The sequence below is a fragment of the Chiloscyllium plagiosum genome, unplaced genomic scaffold (assembly GCF_037043375.1).
Source record: "Chiloscyllium plagiosum isolate Xiang-an unplaced genomic scaffold, Cpla_swu_hap1 HiC_scaffold_16, whole genome shotgun sequence".
NCBI classification, from domain to species: Eukaryota; Metazoa; Chordata; class Chondrichthyes; order Orectolobiformes; family Hemiscylliidae; genus Chiloscyllium; species Chiloscyllium plagiosum.
The window spans coordinates 72,192,945-72,213,182 of record NW_028270154.1 but is presented as its reverse complement, the minus strand read 5'-3'; the positions used below and the strand labels follow the sequence as shown (position 1 = coordinate 72,213,182).

The window sequence follows — 20,238 nt, the reverse complement described above, 5'->3', positions numbered from 1 at the left end:
ACTTTCCAGATATTGACTGGGAAAGCTATAGCTCGAGTTCGTTAGATGGGTCGGTGTTTGTCCAATGTGTGCAGGAGGGTTTCCTGACACAATATTTGGACAGGCCAACAAGAGGTGAGGCCATACTGGATTTGGTTCTGGGTAACGAACCAGGCCAGGTGTTAGAATTGGAGGTAGGTGAGCACTTTGGGGACAGTGACCACAATTCGGTGACTTTTACTGTAGTGATGGAGAAGGATAAGTGTGCACTGCAGGGCAAGAGTTATAGCTGGGGGCAGGGAAATTATGATGCGGTGAGGCACGACTTGGAAAAGTAGGCTTCAAGAGAAGGGCGCAATTGATATGTGGAGCTTGTTCAAGGAGCAACTATTGAGTGTCCTTGATAAGTATGTACCTGTCAGGCAGGGAGGAAAGGGTCATGTGAGGGAGCCGTGGTTTAATAAGGAATTGGAATCCCTTGTAAAAGGGAAGAGGACGGCCTATGTAAAGATGAGGCGTGAAGGTTCAATTGGGGCGATTGAGAGTTATAAGGTAGCCAGGAAGGATCTGAAGAGAGAGCTAAGAGCAGCAAGGAGGGGACATAAAAAGTCCTTAGTTGGTAGGATTAGGGAAAACCCAAAGGCTTTCTATAGGTATGTCAGGAATAAAAGAATGACTCGGGTAGGAATAGGTCAAGTCAAGGATAGTAGTGGGAAGTTGCATGTGGAGGCTGAGGAGATTGGGGAGACACTGAATGAATACTTTTCGTCAGCATTCAATCAGGAACAGGACATTGTTGCCGATGTGAATACTGAGTCACAATTAATTAAAATGGACGGCTTTGAGGTATGTATGGAAGAGGTGTTGGAAATTCTGGAAAGGGTGAAAATAGATAAGTCCCCTGGGCCTGATGGCATTTATCCTAGGATTCTCTGGGAAGCAAGGGAGGAGTTTGCAGAGCCATTGGCCTTGATTTTTATGTCCTCGTTGTCTACAGGAATAGTGCTAGAAGACTGGAGGGTAGCAAATGTGGTTCCCTTGTTCAAGAAGGGGAGTAGGGATAACCCTAGTAACTATAGGCCGGTGAGTCTCACTTCTTTTGTGGGCAAAGTCTTAGAGAGAATTGTAAGGGATAGGATTTATGAACATCTGGATAGGGATAATGAGATCAAGGATAGTCAACATGGTTTTGTGAAGGGCAGGTCGTGCCTCACAAACCTTATTGAATTCTTTGAGAAGGTGGCTAAGGAGGTGGACGAGGGTAAAGCGGTAGATGTGGTGTATATGGATTTTAGTAAGGCGTTTGATAAGGTTCCCCATGGTAGGCTACTGCAAAAAATACGGTGGTATGGCATTGAGGGTGAGTTGGAGGTTTGGATTAGGAATTGGCTGGCTGGAAGAAGACAGAGGGTAGTAGTTGATGGTAAAGGTTCATCTTGGAGTGCAGTTACTAGCGGTGTTCCACAAGGATCTGTTTTGGGAGCATTGCTGTTTGTCAGTTTTATAAATGACCTGGAGGAGGGGCTAGAAGGTTGGGTGAGCAAGTTTGCGGATAATGCGAAAGTCGGTGGAGTTGTTGACAGTGAGGAAGGATGTGTCAGGTTACAGCGGGATATAGATAACCTGCAGAGCTGGGCAGAAAGGTGGCAAATGGAGTTCAATGTAGGTAAGTGTGAGGTGATTCACTTTGGGAAGAGTAACAAAAAGATGGGATATTGGGCTAATGGTCGGATACTTGGTAGTGTGGATGAGCAGAGGGATCTTGGTGTCCATGTACACAGATCTCTGAAAGTTGCCACCCAGGTAAATAGTGCGGTGAAGAAGGCATATGGCGTACTGGCTTTTATTGGTAGAGGAATTGAGTTCCGGAGTCCTGAGGTCATGTTGCAATTGTATAAGACTCTGGTGCAGTTTTGGTCGCCATACTATAGGAAGGATGTGGAGGCACTGGAACGGGTGCAGAGGAGGTTTACCAGGATATTGCCTGGTATGGTAGGAAGATCGTATGAGGAAAGGCTGAGGCACTTGGGGCTGTTTTCATTGGAGAAAAGAAGGTTTAGGGGTGACTTGATAGAGGTGTACAAGATGATTAGAGGTTTAGATAGGGTTGACCATGAGAACCTTTTTCCACGTATGGAGTCAGCTATTACGAGGGGCATAGCTTTAAATTAAGGGGTGATAGGTATAGGACAGATGTTAGGGGTAGATTCTTTACTCAGCGAGTCATGAGTTCATGGAATGCCCTGCCAGTAGCAGTGGTGGACGTTCCCTCTTTATGGGCATTTAAACGGGCATTGGATAGGCATATGGAGGATAGTGGGCTAGTGTAGGTTAGGTGGGCTTGGATCGGCACAACATCGAGGGCCAAAGGACCTGTACTGCGCTGTATTTTTCTATGTTCTATGTACCCAGCTGTCACCACTCATATTTGGCACTTGCTTGCCCATCCCACCTGATACCCTGCCCTCCTTCACTCTAAAAGCACGGTCAGTATGAAAGTACAGGCTCCACGTTTTCTCAGGGACCCCTGAGTAGAATCTCCTGTCAGAAATCTGGAGCTCTCTCCTTTCACAAAACAAAGGGACACAGTGGCAATCTGTGTGAGATTGCCACTGTTTGTGCCACACCTTGTAAAACCTGGCCCACACTTTTCAAGCACCAGGATGGACCACAGGATTCAGTGAGCTGCTTGCTCTTGCTTCCTTTTGATTCTTTGATGTTGGCACAAGCTTGTCTCCCCGTTGATGTTCAGGCAATCATTCACTGGTTGAGAATTTGTCCTTTCAACGTCTCTGAAGATGTTTTTATTCGTCCTTCAACAGGCAGCTTGCAGGGGAAAGTGAATGGCAGCCAGCTATCTGTTACAGGTTATCTGTTTCTAGTACCTCCACACAGAAGAGAGCAGAAGATTCTTCATACTTTCTCTTTGCAGGCTAGAGGTTTCTGGACCACTGACTGCACGCAAACTATGGTCATCTAGTCAGAAGCCAATCAAAACGTTGTTGTTGAGCAATTGTTCCCACGTTCAGAGTCTTTCAGTTCTGGACTATCTGTTTTTTGCTCTCACTGTTCCAGGACAGCATGATGGTTCAGTGGTTAGCATGCGACCCCGCAATGCCAGGAAACCAGGTTCAATTCCAGTCTCGGGCGACTGGCTGTGTGGGTTTCCTCTGGGTGCTCCAGTTTTTTTTCCGACAGTCCAAAAGATGCGCAGGTTAGGTGAATTGGCCATGCCAAATTGCCCATAGTGTTCAGGGGTGTATAGGTTAGGTGTATTAGTCAGGAGTAAAAGGGTAGGAAGATGGGTCTGGGTGGATTACTCTTCGGATGGTCAGTGTGGACTTTTTGGGCCGAATGGCCTGTTTCCACACTCAGGATTGTAGGACAGGACAACGTGGTCTTCAACTCTCATCATGCTCCAATTCCTCTTTAAGCCGACAGACCAAAAGTAAAATAAATTGTAATAATGTGGTCTTTGCAGGATGGAATCAGAAGAGTCACCATGGATTTGTTCAGTAAAAATCTTTTATAATTAACTCGCTGGAGCAAGCCTTAAATATTCAGCCTTTTGAATAGATTCAATGAATCAGTCTCCACTGCTCTTGAGCAACTTCCAAAACTTAATGTTCCTCTGGGAGAATAAATTCATCCTCCTCTCTCTCTCCAAATGGGTACCTTGTTGTTTATGTCCCTTGGTTCTAGATATCTTCAACAGGGAGAGCATCTTCTCTGTATCCAAATGAACAAGCTACCTCAGAATCGTTTGGTCTGCATTCTCAGGGTCTCATTCACCAAAGCTCAATGTAATTTTCCCTCAAGTCATTGAACATTGGTCCTCGAATTCCGCATCTCCAAGCTTCATTTCATTTGTTGTTTGTTCTTTTTTCCCCAGGAATGTCCCAGTGGAGTTGTCAATGAGGAGACCTTTAAGCAAATTTATTCACAGTTCTTTCCACAGGGAGGTGAGTGATAGTTCCATCAAAACATTCCAATATACAAGGAAACTCCAATTGTTGTTTCATAAGGTCCTGAATCCATGAAATGAGCAGCTTGAGGTAATGGGAGTTGTTTGAAGAATGAAAACCCAAGCTCACTTATTTTATCATCTGCCAGTCCTGAAGCAATTATAATGGAAATACCAAGTAATTGCCTTCATACTGCTCTGAACAGACCCAGGCAGAAGGTGGGTGTTTCTCTGGTGATAGAGAGCATTATGAAATACAGGCTCCAAGGTCACCTGACCTTCCCAATCTATCTGCAAAGACTAAACATCATCTGTCATCTTCCTCAGGTAGTGTTTTCCAAAATATTCTTTTTCTGAAAGGAATCCATCAAAGTTACATTTGAAGAATCATGGCTAACTTCTTCAACCACACCCTGTCCTTCTTGAATACCCAAAGCTACTGGAGGGGAGTGAATGGAAAGTGTTTAGCTTCACAGCCAGCTCAACTGAGAGTCACAAAAAGTAGGTAACCCTCACAATCAGGAATTGGATGATGAGGGGTGCAAGAGATTGGTGAAAAGAAAGAAGGTTGCTGCTTCCTATCTGATAGTTTGGCAGAGGGTTGATGGAACAGGACGTGTTTGCAAGGAATCAGATTGTCAGTGTAGATGTTGATTTGTGTCTGATCCCAGAGCAGAAACAGATTATTTTATCGGACCAGAGTGTTAGATGTGGCATTCCTGCTCCAGCTGACCCCCAAGCAGTGATGTGAATCCAGGTACCTGTTCTATGCACCCTTCAGCTGATGGGTTCCCAAAACCCACTTGGCCAGAATCTCTGTTGGAATAGAGTGAAAACCAGAACTGTGCTGGCTCATTATCATATTTCGATGATTGACTAAATCATGGAAGCAGATTGGTTACTCACCACACATACCATCTCTCCTACAATTGAAAGGGTGAAGGTTCATGGCGAATGTAAAATGGTATTGTTGATATTTTGGCTCTAACGCGAGCCCATGAATCTGAGGGTTATATTTTCTACTGAACTTTCCCACTTCACTCTCAGGTGGTGTCCTCTGCTCTGACTGGTCAAGTCTTGTTCCGCACACAACCCCAAGCACCAGCCTTCAATCTGAATTACAACAATAGGTGCAGGCTGCCTGTTAAACCATGGAGTTAAACCAGAACAACTGCCCACCATGCATATCAGATAGCTCAGCTAGGAGGGCCCTGAGACAGATCCAGGAAAGAAACCTCCAACATTACTGCAAAGGGAATCTAAATCAAAAAGATCCCAAGGGCACATTCTCATAAATTAAACAATCGCATAGTAATGGCTAATAATTAATTTTTACAGTGAATAGATACAAACTGTAACTGAATTACAATAGAGAGCAGTTGGAGACAGTAGATAATTATTGTAGAGAGCAGCTAGAGACTAAAGTTACAGACTGTAATTTATTATTGCAGGGATTAGTTACAGAGTGTAATAAATTATTATAGATAGCAATTACAGTCTGAGGGATTAATGTAAAATGCTGTTACAGATGCAGTGTATTATAATAGAGCAGTTACAGACTTTAATTTATTATAACAGAGACCAGTTACAGCGTGCAATATATTGTTTTAGAATACAGAAAAACAAACTGTAAGGAATTATTACAGAGTGCATTTACAAACCGTAATTATTATTAGAGTGAAGTTACAGACTGCAGTGAATTAGAACAGAGTAGATGTTAGAGTACATGAACAGGGTATAACAGAGTAATACAGGCTGTAATGAATTATTACAGAAAACATCTTCAAACTGCAGTGATTTATTATGAAGTGCAGCTTCAGGCTGTGATGAATTGTAAGAGACTAACAGAATGTAATCAATTATTACAGAGAGCAGTAAAAGACATATGGAATTACTAAAGACAGCAGTCAAAGATTTGAATGAATTATTGCAGAAAGCAGTTACAGAGATGACTATCCATAATTGTGACCAGTTCTAGGCTCCGGTGAATGATTTCTTATTACGTCTGTCTTTTCTTCCAGATGCCAGCATGTATGCGCATTACCTCTTCAATGCTTTTGACAGTGCACATAACGGATCCATCAAATTTGAGGTAACTCTTCTTCCATGATAACTGGTCACTGCATGACGATTTGCAACTGTGTTTACACTAAATACAGAATAGAATGATTAAGCTCAACCAAGTGTGAGGGAACTCAATAAACACGACTAAAGATACATTCCTTAACACAGGGCTCTAGGGGTTACTGAATGACAGTGTGAGGGATCTAGATTAACATCAGTAGAGATACAGACAGTAACACAGGGCTTTGGTTGGAGAGTGGTTACAGAGTGACTGTGAGGGAGCTGGTTAACATCATTGGAATTAGGGGATGTTCTTCCACCACCTCCCCCCCCCAACCCAACTCCTTCAGTCCTCAGGCCCAGTTCTGAAATCTGACACAGTTTTTTTATATTGTCCTGAGACATACAGAGCGAAGGCCAACTATGTGCCTCACTCTTCCCAGGAAATGTAAGAGGGATGAACATCTCTGGTCCTCCTGTGCATACTCGGTCAGGCAACATCCAGGGAACAGGAGATTCGACGTTTCGGGCACAGGCCCTTCTTCAGGAATGAGCAGAGAGTGTTCAGCAGGAGAAGATAAAAGGTAGGGAGGAGGGACTTGGAGGAGGGGCGTTGGAAATGTGATAAGTGGAAAGAGGTCAAGGTGAGGGTGATAGGTCGGAGTAGGATGGAGGCGGAGAGGTCAAGAAGAAGACTGCAGGTCAGGAAGGCGGTGCCGGGCTGGAGGGATTCGGCTGAGACAAGGTGGGGGGAGGGGGGATGAAGAAACTGGTGAAGTCCAAGTTCATCCCCTGTGGTTGGAGGGTTCCCAGTCGGAAGATAAGACGCTCCTCCTCCGACCGTCGCGTTGTTGTGGTTTGGCGGTGGATGAGTCCAATGACCTGCATATCCTCGGTGGAGTGGGAGGGGGAGTTGAAATGCTGTGCTACAGGGTGGTTGGGTTGGTTCGTCCGGGTGGCCCAGAGGTGCTCTCTGAATCGCTCCGCAAGTAGGCGGCCTGTCTCCCCAATATAGAGGAGGCCACACCGGCTGCAACGGATGCAGTAGATGATGTGGGTGGAGGTGCAGGTGAATCTGTGGCGGATTTGGAAGTTTCCTTTGGGGCCTTGGAGAGAAGTGAGGGGGGAGGTGTGGGCGCAAGTGTTGCACCTCCTGCGGTTGCAAGGGAAGGTGCCGGGAGTGGAGATTGGGTCGGTGGGGGGTGTGGATCTGACAAGGGAGTCGCGGAGGGAGTGGTCTCTACGGAAAGCTGATAGGGGAGGGGAGGGAAATATATCCTTGGTGCTGGGGTCTGTTTGGAGGTGGCGGAAGTGACGGCGGATGATGCGCTGTACATGGAGATTGGTGGGGTGGTAGGTGAGGACCAGTGGGGTTCTGTCCTGGTGGCGGTTGGAGGGGCAGGGCTCAAGGGCGGAGGAGCGGGAAGTGGAGGAGATGCGGTGGAGGGCACCGTCGACCACGTCGGGGGGGAAATTGCGGTCCTTGAAGAAGGAGGCCATCTGTGTTGTACGTATTTTGAACTGGTCCTCCTGGGAGCAGATGCGGCGGAGACGAAGGAATTGGGAGAATGGGATGGCGTTTTTACAGGGGGCAGGATGGGAGGAGGTGTAGTCCAGGTAGCTGTGGGAGTCGGTTGGTTTGTAGTAAATGTCCGTGTTGATTCGGTCGCCTGAGATAGAAACAGAAAGGTCTAGGAAGGGGAGGGAGGAGTCCGAGACTGTCCAGGTGAATTTGAGGTCGGGGTGGACCAGGTGAATTTGAGGTCGGGCTGTTCCAGCAATAAAGTTTCAACTTTGATCTCCAGCATCTGCAGACCTCACTTTCTCCTCCTGTGCATACCACACACTCTGAGTTAAAAATCACACAACACCAGGTTATAGTCCAACAGGTTTAATTGGAAGCACTAGCTTTCGAAGCGCCGCTCCTTCATCAGGTGGTTGTGAACCACCTGATGAAGGACTGCCGCTCCAAAAGCTAGTGTGCTTACAATTAAATATTTTGGACTATAACCTGGTATTGTGTGACTTTTAACTTTGTACACCCCAGTCCAACACCAGCACCTCCAAATCATGAGTGGCCTTGCAGTTGCAAATTCTCCTTGATCAGGGTGTCTCTTGGCCTCCTGTTACTCCTGGTCTTGCCTGTGACCCCCTCCTCCCTCATCCACCTGAGGAAGGCAGCTACCGTGACTACCACCCGACTAGCAACTGGGCACTGGTCCCATGCTGGAAATAACCCATGTTGGGAACACAAGAAGCAGGGGAGGTTTTCAACACTGAGAACAGTCAGTGGTGGTATACCCTGCAGGTAAGGGCTGCACACACTCCTCCACACAATAAGATAGACTACACCCTGATAACGAGAACCATATCTCCAGTATTCTCTCAGCTTCAACCTCACCTTGGACACCAACGTGGTGAAGGTACCATGCTGGCTGTGTGACCAGCACATTGCATCAGCAAGGCGGTTCCTGCTGCGCTCTGACCCCCTTCCCATTCTCAAACCCACATCAACCACGAAATGTAGTGGATCAGAAGTGGATAAGGTGGTCAAGAGGTGAATGTCATGCTTGCCTTCATCAGTTGGGGCATAGGGTATAAAAATTGGCAAGTCATGTTGCAGCTGTATAGAACCTTAGATTAGATTACTTACAGTGTGGAAACAGGCCCTTCAGCCCAACAAGTCCACACCGACCCGCCGAAGCGCAATCCACCCATACGTTTACCCCTTCACCTAACACTACGGGCAATTTAGCATGGCCAATTCACCTGACCTGCACATCTTTGGACTGTGGGAGGAAACCGGAGCACCCGGAGGAAACCCACGCAGACATGGGGAGAATGTGCAAACTCCACACAGTCAGTCGCCAGAGGCGGGAATTGAACCCAGGTCTCTGGCGCTGTGAGGCAGCAGTGCTAACCACCGTGTCGCCCACATTTGGAATTTGGGGTACAGTTCTGGTTGCCACATTATGCAAAGGATATGGAGACTTTGGAGAGGCTACATAAATAGTTAACCAGGAGGTTGCCTGGTTTGGAAGGAACTAGCTATGAGGAGAGATTGGACAAACCTGGTTTGTTTTCACTTAACATCGGAGGCTGAAGGGTGACCTGATAGATGTTTACAAAATTATGTGAGACGTAGATAGTCTTTTTCCCAAGGTAGAAATGTCAATTACCAGGGGACCTAGGTTTAAAGTAAAAAGAGGTAAGTTTAAAAGAGATGAGAGGCAAGTAAGTACCTAAAATGTGATGCCAGAGGAGGTGGTGAAGCTGGATACAATGGCAAATTTTAAGAGGCACCTTGACAGAAATATGTATTGGCAGGGAAAAAAGGGATATGGATTCTGTTGAGGCAGTATGTTTTCAGTTCAGAAAGGCATCATGTAGTCTTGGGGTCCGTTCCTGTTCTTTGTTCTTGTTCGTTGTAACCTTACATTGAGAGGACAACATCACCACACTGACGTGACAGATGATGAAGAATGTTTCCCTCCTCCCACAGCCAAAATTGTGGGTCATCTTGAGCCAGAATTAGCCTCTTTTTAAAGTCATTGATGCTCACGTCACCATCATTGAGATGTTAATATTCAGTTTGTAATCACATGGAAATGACATGGGGAGGTGATAGCTTAGTGGTACTGGCATTAGACTATTAATCCAAAACCCAGGTAATGTTCTGGAGACCTGGATTGAAATCTTTAGGATCATTGAATCCCTACAGTATGGAAGCAGGCCATTCAGCTCGTCGAGTCCACACTAACCCTCCAAAGAGCATCCCACCCAGACCTGCCCCCCCCCCCAAATCTCTCCCTGTAACCCTGCATTCCCCATGGCTAATCCACCTAACCTGCAAATGCCTGGACAATGTGGACAATTTAGCATAGCCAGTCCATCTAACCTACACATCTTTGGACTGTAGGAGGAATCCAGAGCAGGATGCCAGGGATGGCAGAAATCAGTTTATGTGGAAGGCGGGTGAGGGTAGTTGTCAGATCCATGGAGGGGATGGCATTGTTGGTTGGATCTGGCGGTGGAGGAATGGGGTAGGTTTTCCTGAAGGGTAGAGAACGGAGGCAGATCAGGCACAGAGCAAGGGAAGGGATAGGAAGAAGGCAAATTGGGTCTGAAGCATGTGAAGGGCAGAAACTGAGTGTGGGAAGGAGGGTCAGATCCAGAGTGGGGATGTTTTCAGATCTGGAGTTGGGTAATGGAGACAGTGAATCTAGAGGGGAGGGAAAGAGGGCAGCAGAAGGCAGGAGAGGGCCTGAAGCAGGGAAGGGTATGGAATACCACCATGAGTGACAGGGAGTGTTAAATCGGAAACTGAATGATGCAGTTAGGCAATATGTGAAATAAGTTGGAGGTCAGTTATAGAATTATGGAGTCATACAGCATGGAAACAGTCCCTTCGGTCCAACTTGTCCAGACATCCCATCTGACTTCGTCCCCTTGCCAGCATTTGGCCCATATTCCTCTAAACCCTTACTTTTCATATACCACTCCAGATGCATTTGAAATGTTGTAATTGTACCCATCTCCACCACTTCCTCTCTCTCACCTCATTCCATTCACGCACCACCCTCTGCATGAAAAAGCTCCCTGCTTTTAAGACCCTCTAAGGCTGGAACCGTGGCCTGTTTGTTTTCTTGTAGCCTGTCCTGGAGCATTTTCACACCAGGCCTGATTCCTCTATCTGAGCCTCAGAAACAGACGGTGTGTATCAGGCCTCTTGCACCTGAAGTGTCTTGGAAGAAATACATTGTCTTCTTCAGGCAGTAAAGGTATCAAGGTGCGACATATGCTGTCTCCATCTCAGATTCTGAGGTTTCTTCAACGCTAGACCGAGTGAGAGAGCATTCCTGGGCTGTTCTGAGGTGCAGATTACATTTTGCTCTTGACCTGTCTGTGGGTTTGCAACTTTCATGTGGTCCATGTGCTGGATCAGGACCTTCTCACCTCCCCAAACCTTGTAAGGGACCTGACCTAGCATCGACCATGCCTCCTACGCATGCAGGGCTATTTCCATGGTTTCATCCCCTGAAATAAACTGTGTCTCTCACTTGGAGGAGTCTTGTGTCTTGCATTTGGTGTTCCTGATGGTGTTTCACCCTCCCCCCCCCCCCAGTCCAGATTTAACCTGGTGCAGAGTCTTCTCCCCATTAACACTCTGCTGGAGCTGTCCCTGTAGTTACATGAGGGGTGGTCCGGTACTCAAAGGGGAACTGGGACAGTTTGGTATAGAGTAAAGCTGTAGGTTGTTTCTTTAAGCCTGTCTTCAAAGTTTGGACTGCTCTTTCTGCCAGGCCATTGGATGATGGATGGTATGGAGCTGCCCTTATATGCCCGAATACCATTCAACTTTAGGAAATACTTGAATTCCCTGCTGGTAAATGATGCCCTGCGAGCTCATGTCTCATAAAAGATGCTCACAGCTTTTCTGTTGTCATCCCCGTGTTTGACGAATGAACTCTATGTATTTTGAATGGGCGCTCACAATGAGTAAGAACATTGAGCTCATGACAGGGCCAGCACAGTTGATGTGTAACTGAGTCCAGGGTTTACCTGGCTATTCCCAAATGCTGGTGGTAAATATTGTCATTCTGGGCACTGCCCCAGTTATGTCTACTTCCAGTCCTGTTCCACCAGATATGACTTCTTGCCAACATCTTCATTTTCGAACCCCTGGATGACCCTGGTTGGGGTTCAGCCAGTATCTGACCCCTTTGCTTGGGACAGTCACTCTTGCTTCCCCCATAGTAAAATGCTGTCTTCTGCAGTGATCTGGTCTTGTTGGGTCCAGAAAGGTTTCTGTTCTGGTTATGATTAGCCTTTTTGTTACCCATCACCACCATCTGTTTTAGTTTTGCCAGGACTGGAGCATTCACAGTCAGTTGTCATCAGCGGTGAAAGGGTGTCCAGAAAGTTTAAAACCAGAATGGGCTCTTCCAGTGGTGAACACTGATGTTGTATTTGCCAATGGGAGGCTCAAGGCATCCACATTTGCTAATGGCCGCCTGGACAGTATTCCAACTTGTACCGGTATGCACTTAGAATGAGAGCACACACCTGAATTTGACTTGGTGCTTTAGATGCCATAGATTTGTGTTCTGTGAGTATTCCTAGCAGGGATTACTAATACAAATTTACATCTGTAAAGGTATTGGTGGAACTTTCTCACACAAAGTTGACTATCAAACCTCCCTTCTCTATCTGGGCATATTTGTGCTCTGCATCAGCCAAAGTCCAGGAAGTGTATGCTATTGGGCGTTCATTCTATTTGACTCTTTGTAAGCCACACTACCCTGATAGTCCAGGGGGGCATTGCATGTCAGCACCAGATCTCCCTTGGGATCACATTGTGTCAACACCTTGGATAATGACCGCTGCTTCTTCACTTCCCTCAAGGCTACATCTTGGCTATGAGACCATTTCCAAGTCTGCCCCTTTTCCAATAGCAGGTGCAAGGGTGCCAGGATGGAGGCCAGCTGACGTATGAACTGTCCGTAATAATTCACTAATACAAGGGAATACCTGAGCTCCAGTACAGACATGAGAGCCGGGGTACCTTCAATCGTCCTCACTTTATCCTCCAATGGAGCGGTTTACTATTTGTTTAAAATCCCCACAAAGGCAAACTGACCCATTGAGCTTCACAATCACTACAATCGGTGCTGCCTATCCCAGAAATTGGACTGGTTTGATACTTCCTTCACTTTCCAGCCTGATTTCTGCTTCTACTTTTGCAAATAAGGCAAGTGGCACTGGGCAGTACTTGCAGAATCGTGGAATTGCTTCCTGGTCAAGATGCAAAGTGGTCTTGGCTCCTCTGATAGTCTGAGTCAAAAAGTGTGATGTTGGAAAAGCACAGCTGGTCAGGCAACATCCAAGGAGCAGGAGAGTCAACGTTTCAAGCATAAGCATGAGGAATGTAAAGGAGGTTGGATCTGGATGAGGTCGGGGAGGGGGAGATAAGGAAACAGTGAAGTCAGTGTTGATGCCTAATGGCTGTATGGCCCTGAGGTGGAAGATAACATGTTCTTCCTGCAGTTGACAGGTGACTTTAATCTGGTAGTGGAGGAGGCCCAGGACGTGCATATCCTTGAGGAAGTAGGAGGGGGAGTTTGAAGTGGTCAGCCACAGAGCGGTGGGGTTGTTTGGTGTGTGTGTCCCAGAGGTGTTCTCTGAAATGCTCCGCCAGTTCACCAGTTTCTAAATCTCCCCTACCCACACCTCATCCTAGATCCAATCCTCCAACTTGGCACCAGCCTCTTGACCTGTCCTACCTGTCCATCTTCCTTCCCACTGCTCCACCCTCCCCACTGACCTATCACGATCACCCCCCCACCTGCATCCACCTATTGCCTTCCCAGCTACCTTGCCCCCAGCTCCACCCCAACCCTCTATTTATTTCTCAGCAGCAGCCCTCCCCCTACATTCCTGATGAAGGGCTTATGCCCAAAGCATCGATTCTCCTGCTGTTCAGATGCTGCCTGACCTGCTGTGCTTTTCCAGCATTATACTTTTTAACTCTGACACTCCAGCATCTGCAGTTCTCACTTTCTCCTCTGGTAGTCCCCTAGACCTTCCTAAAAAAAATCCTGGTATTTAGTTAGGATTTCACTCAGCCATTTTGTTATCAAAAAATTAGATTAGATTAGATTAGATTACTTACAGTGTGGAAACAGGCCCTTCGGCCCAACAAGTCCACACCGACCCGCCGAAGCGCAACCCACCCATACCCCTACCTTTACCCCTTTAACCTAACACTACGGGCAATTTAGCATGGCCAATTCACCTGACCCGCACATCTTTGGACTGTGGGAGGAAACCGGAGCACCCGGAGAAAACCCACGCAGACACGGGGAGAATGTTGAGCCAATCAAGGTGAACCTTTCTCAACCAGTTTTGCCCCTTCAGGCTTGGGCCTGAGTCTTTTACTACAAAAAGTGGAAACTGAACCAGCTGTTTCTCATAAGAGACCAGAACTGAAATATTAGCCTTACGCTGGAAAGGTTCTCAGTCTAGCTGAGGTCTGAGGCAAACTTAAGGTTTGGAGCACAGAGGGAATTTTGTTGAAGACTGTTTTAGCAATCACTGATACAGCTGCACCAGTATCAACCTCCATGGGAATTGACTGACCATTTAATCAGCCACTTATTTTGATTGATTCTAATTTAGATGTTGCTGAGCAACTTAACTGTTCCAAACCAGGTGCAGGTGGGCTTTCCAGGGTGTACACTTTCCTAGATATCAGCCTATGAGTTCTCTTACTCAATTCAGGCATGGAAGGAATCTTTAGCTGTCTTGAGTTGACATACCAGCAACAACAAGAAATGGCTTGCCAGCTCAAAACATGAAGAAAATTTTAACTGTTTGGCTGAGGCTTGGCTTTGTTTTGGGGTTTTTCCAAAGATAAGCCAGTTGTAGTGCCTGCTTGAAGTCAAGCTGGGCTTCAGCTAGTAGGCAGTTTTACATGGTTACATCATTAATCCCACATACCAAACGGTCTCGCAGCATCTCTTTATGGGTTAAACCAGAGTCATATGCCTCTTCCAGTCATTTTAACCTCATCAAAAACCCCAACATGGATTACCCTAGTTCTCAAACTGCCAAGTAAAACTGACTATGTCTCAGAATTAGAGGAGACTTGGGGTCATAATATTTCTTAACTAATTCCATCAACTCTTGAAAGGTTTTAGTGTCTGGTGCCTTGGGAAATGTTAGGCTCCCAATAACCGAAAAAGCTGTGGGTCTGCAAGCTGTCAGGAGAATTACTCGTTGCTTTTTATCTGCCTCAATGTCATTTGCCTGGAAAAATAAAACATATTTTTTCCACATACTGGGCCCAGTCTTTGAGGCAGGATTGAATGAGTTGAGCTTCCCATGTAATGGCACAATGCCAGAAATGCTTATGCAAACTCAAAGACAACTGCTGTGAGCCAATTTCTTCAGGAGCATTTTTTTTTCCTTCGTTGCCACTGAAATAATTCCACAGAGGCCAATATCTCATCACCAAGACCCCCTTCATACTGGAAAGGCTAGCTCAGAGCCAGCTCTCAGAGTGAGCAGAACCTCTGACACTCCCGTTTATACTTCTTTCTCCTTTTCCTACAAAATATGACCAAGAGATAGGATTTATGCAATAATTAGAGAACACTTTGATTCCGGAGGTCAGGGTGTAGAATCAGCTTGATGGAGATGAGGAATAAAAGGGAAACTAAGTCAATAGTAGGAGTGAGCTGCAGTCCCCTAACACTAGTCATTACATGGGAAAAAAATGCAAGAAGAAATATTGAATCAAAACAGTAGTTTCTGGGAAAACTCAATTGGTCTGGCAGCACTTGTGGAGGGAGAAAGCAGAGTTAACTTTGGGTCCAGTCACCCTTCTTCAGAAATAATGAATGCTTACTTTAAAGAGATGGAAATAATCATGGTGAAGTAATTGCGCAGAGGCCAGTATCCCATCACCAAGTCACCCTTTACTTATATGTACTAGTACTTGATACTGGAAAGCTAACCTCAGAGCCAGCTCTCAGAGTGAGCAGAACCTCTGCTACTGCTTTTGTATATTTATTTTCTTCTGCAAGTCATTGTGATACGCTATTACCTCTTTGGATTTAATAGCCTTTAAAGGCCTCTCTTCTTCATCTGAACTCTGGAAAAGTGAGAAGGAAGTAGCTTTACTCAATACCCACAATACAATGCATCTATTACATTCCTGTTTATGTCTGTCAGCCAGCTCTCCCTGATTAGATTACTTACAGTGTGGAAATAGGCCCTTCGGCCTAACAAGTCCACACCGACCCGCCGAAGCGCAACCCACCCATTCCCCTACGTTTACCCCTTTTTACCTAACACTACGGGCAATTTAGCATGGCCAATTCACATGACCTGCACATCTTTAGACTGTGGGAGGAAACTGGAGCACCCGGAGGAAACCCACGCAGACACGGGGAGAATGTGCAAACTCCACACAGTCAGTCGCCTGAGTCAGGAATTGAACCCGGATCTCTGGCGCTGTGAGGCGGCAGTGCTAACCACTGGCTGACCTCATTACAATGACTACACCTCTCTCACCTTAAACCTATGCCCTCTAGTTCTGAACTCCCCCACCCCAGGGAAAAGACTTTGTCTATTCACCCTATCCACGCCACTTATGATTTTATAAATCTCTATAAGGTCATGCCTCAGCAACAAAAGCCCCAGCCTATTCAGCCTCTCTCTATAACTCAAAACCTCCAGTCTCTCCAAAATCCTTGTAAATCTTTTCTGCACCCTCTCAAGTTTAACAACATCCTTCCTGTAGAAGGCCGACCACAATTGGACATAGCATTCTAAAAGTGGTCTCACCACTGTCCTGTACAGCCGCAACATGACATCCCAACTCCTATACTCATTGGTTCTGACCAATTAAGGCAAGTGTGTGCCAAATGCTTTCTTTACCAACCTGTCTACTTTCAAGGAACAATGCACCTGTACCCCTTGGTCTCTCTCTGTTGGGAAAACTCCCCACAGCCCTACCATTAACTGTTTAAGTCCTGCCCTGGTTTGCCATACCAAAATGCAGCACCTCACATTTATCTAAATTAAACTCCATCTGCCACTCCTCAACCTATTGGCTCATCTGATCAATGTCCCATCGTATTCTCAGATAAACGTCTTCACTGTCCACCTATTTTAGTGTCATCTGCAAACTTACTAACTGTACCTCCCATATTCACATCCAAATGCTTTATATAAATAACAAAAAGCAATGAACCAGGCACCGTCCTTGTGGCACACTGCTGGTCACAGGCCGCTAGTTTAAAACCAACCTTCTATCCCCACACTCTGTCTCCAACCTTCAAGCTAATTTTGTATCCAATTGGCTTACTCCCCATGGATCCCATGTGACCTAACCTTACTAAGCAGTCTACCATGTAGAACCTTGTCGAATACCTTGCTGAAGTCCATAGAGATAATATCTACCGCTCTGCTTTCATCTATCTTCTTTGTTACCTCTTCAAAAAATTCAATCAAGTTAGTGAGACACAATTTTCCACACACAAAGCCATGTTGACTATCCCTAATCAGTCCTTACCTTTCCAAATACATGTATTTGGCCAATAGGCTGAGAAGTGGCAGATGGAGTTAATTTAGATAAATGCAAGGTGTTGCATTTTGGGAAAGCAATTCTTAGCAGGACTTGTACGCTTCATGGTAAGGTCCTGGGGAGTGTTGCTGAACAAAAAGACCTTGGAGTGCAGGTTCATAGCTTCTTGAAAGTGGAGTTGCAGGTGGATAGGATAGTGAAGAAGGCGTTTGGTATGCTTTCCTTTACCGGTCGGAGTATTGAGTGCAGGAGTTGGGAAGTCATGTTGCGGCTGTACAGGACATTGGTTAGGCCACTGTTGGAATATTGCATGCAATTCTTGTCTCCTTCCTATCGGAAAGATGTTGTGAAATTTGAAAGGGTTCAGAAAAGATTTACAAGGATGTTGCCAGGGTTGGACGATTTGAGCTATAGGGAGAAGCTGAACAGGCTGGGGCTGTTTTCCCTGGAGCGTTGGAGGCTGAGGGGTGACCTTATAGAGGTTTATAAAATTATGAGGGGGCATGGATAGGAAAAATAGACAAAGTCTTTTCCCTGGGGTGGGGGAAAAGGTTTAGGGTGTGAGGGGAAAAATTAAAAAGGGACCCAAGGGGCAACTTTGTCATGCAGAGGGTGTACGTGTATGAAATGAGCTGCCAGAGGAAGTGGTGGAGGCTGGTACAATTTCAACATTTAAAAGGCATTTGGATGGGTATATGAATAGGAAGGGTTTGGAGGGATATGGGCCAGGTGCTGGCAGGTGGGACTAGATTGGGTTGGGATATTTGGTCAGCATGGACGAGTTGGACCGAAAAGTCTGTTTCCGTACTGTACATCTCTCTATGACTATGTAAATCCTGTCCCTCAGAATCCCCTTCAACAATTTCCCCACCATTGATATAAGGCTCACCGATCTTTAGTTCCCTGACTTTTCCTTACAGACCTTCTTGAATAGTTACTCAAGTGTTAGACTAGGTATTCTATAGTCTAAATTTTCTGAAGTAACTATTTTACTTAATCTCATCGGAAACCTCTGAATTGTCCGATTTAATTGAGGGTGCCAAGTTTAGGGAGATTGCCAATGGAATCTTCAATATCCTGGCTGATTCCTTCAGAATGTAATACAATAGGGATTCTGGCTGAAGTACCAATATACTAAAGGGAAGACATAGCAAGGCGGTTATGGTACAAACATACAGTTGGGTGCTAAGGGACCAAGTGAGCAGCCAATCATGAACTGGAGTCACCAGGGCTCCACTCTGACTGATGTGCCAAGAATTCTCAGCATCAAACTTGCTCTCTTTGGGACTGTAGGGGAGTGGGGCAAGATAGGAGCCTATGTATTTATGAGGCAAATGTGCCGTTAATATATTTGCTAAAAATCGATTAATAGATAGTTGCCTCACAAATCCAGCACTAGCCTAAGTTGCTGTGCTTTTCCAGCACTAAACCTCCACATACAATGCATCATCCTCCGCCATTTCTGCCACCTCTAAACAGACCCCACCACCAGAGATATATTTCCCTCCCCACCCCCACCAGCATTCCGAAAAGACCATTCCCTCAGCGAATCCCTTGTCAGGTCCACACGCCTCATCAGCCCACACCCCACACCTGGCACCTTTCCCTGCCACCACAGCAAGTGCAAAACCTGCACCCACACCACTCCCCTCACCTCCGTCCAAGGCCCCAAGGGATCCTTCCATATCCATCAGAAATTTACCTGTACCTCTACCAATGTCATCTACTGCATCCGTTGCATCTGGTGTGATCTCCTTTACATCGGGGAGTCAGGATGCCTTCTTGCGGATCATTTCAGAGAACATTCTGGAACACCTGCACCAACCAACCCGTGGCTGAACACTTCAATTCTCTCCCCCTACTCCGTCAACGACATGCAGATCCTGGGCCTCCTCTACTGCCAAACCCTAACCACCCGATGCCTGGAACGCCTCATATTCCACCTTGGCACCCTGCAACCACATGGGATCAACATGGATTTCAACAGCTTCCTCATTTCCCCTCCCCCCACATTATCCCAGTCCCAAGCCTCCAACTTGGCACCGCCCCCCCCAGACCTGCCCATCACTTCCCCCTCTGACCCATCACCTTCTACCTCACCTTCATCCACCAATCACTTTCTCAGCTACCTTCCACCTAACCCCACCCCCTCCCATTTATCTCTCAGCCCCCCCAGGCCCAAACCTCATTCCTGATGAAGGGTTTATGCCCGAAATGTCGATTCTCCTGCTCCTCGGATGATCTGCTGTGCTTTTCTAGCACTACGCTCTCGACTCATGAATCTCACTTCAACTACTGCAATTTAGTTCCTGGTGATTGTAACAGACATTGAGGTAGGCCTCGACAGTTTACTGTAACTGAATTTTCACCACAAGATTACACTTGATCTTCAAGTCATAACATTCACCTGGTATGTTACATGTAAAGCAGTGCTCAATATCCATTTTCCACTTTTAAGTCCAAGAAGGAAAAATATGCATGAGATTCCCTGTGAAAGTCTGTGTGGATAGAGAGTGGCCAGCAGGTCAACAGCATCAGAGGAGCAGGGGAGTCGACATTTCAGGTCAGAACCTTTCATCAGGACAGGAAGAGGGGGAAGGGGACTGAGAAATAAATAGGAGAGGAGTGGGGCTGGGGGTAAGGTGAGCAGAATAGCAATAGGTGGATACAGGTAGGAGGTGATTGGGATTGGTCGGTGAGAAAGGTGGAGAGCATAGGTGGAAGGAAGATGGTTGGGTCAGGTTAAGGGGGTGGGGCAGAGAGGGGGTCTGGACCTGGAATCGGGTTGTGGGGGGGAAGGTGGGGGTAGATTTAGAAGCTGGTGAATTCAATGTTAAGCCATAAGGTTGTAAGCTCCCAAATGGAAGATGAGGTATACTTCCTCCAGTTCCCATGTAGCCTTGTGTTGACAGTGGAGGAGGTCCAGGATGGGAAGGGGAGTGAAATGGATGGCAACCAGAAGGTGGGGTTGATTGGAACATACAGATTATAGACGTTGCCTGAACTGGTCCCTAATTTGCACTCGGTCTCTCCAATGTAGAGGAGATCACATCAGAAGCAACAGATGCAGTAAGTCAGGTTAGAGAAAATGCATGTGAATCTCTGCCAGACTTGGAATGATACTTTGGGGCTTTGGATA

At 46.4% G+C, this 20,238-nt stretch overlaps 1 protein-coding gene across 5 annotated transcripts in view; it reads left to right on the top strand.

The window, feature by feature from the left end:
- The window catches only part of LOC122556773 (A-type potassium channel modulatory protein KCNIP1-like), a 626,836-nt gene that overhangs the window by 567,159 nt on the left and 39,439 nt on the right, over nucleotides 1-20,238 (top strand). For all 5 annotated transcript variants that reach the window (XM_087995057.1, XM_087995056.1, XM_043703920.2 and 2 more), the window contains exons 3-4: nucleotides 3,872-3,941; nucleotides 5,965-6,035. In XM_087995057.1, the coding sequence (XP_087851183.1) occupies nucleotides 3,872-3,941; nucleotides 5,965-6,035 (141 nt within the window). The remainder of the gene's footprint in view (nucleotides 1-3,871; nucleotides 3,942-5,964; nucleotides 6,036-20,238) is intronic.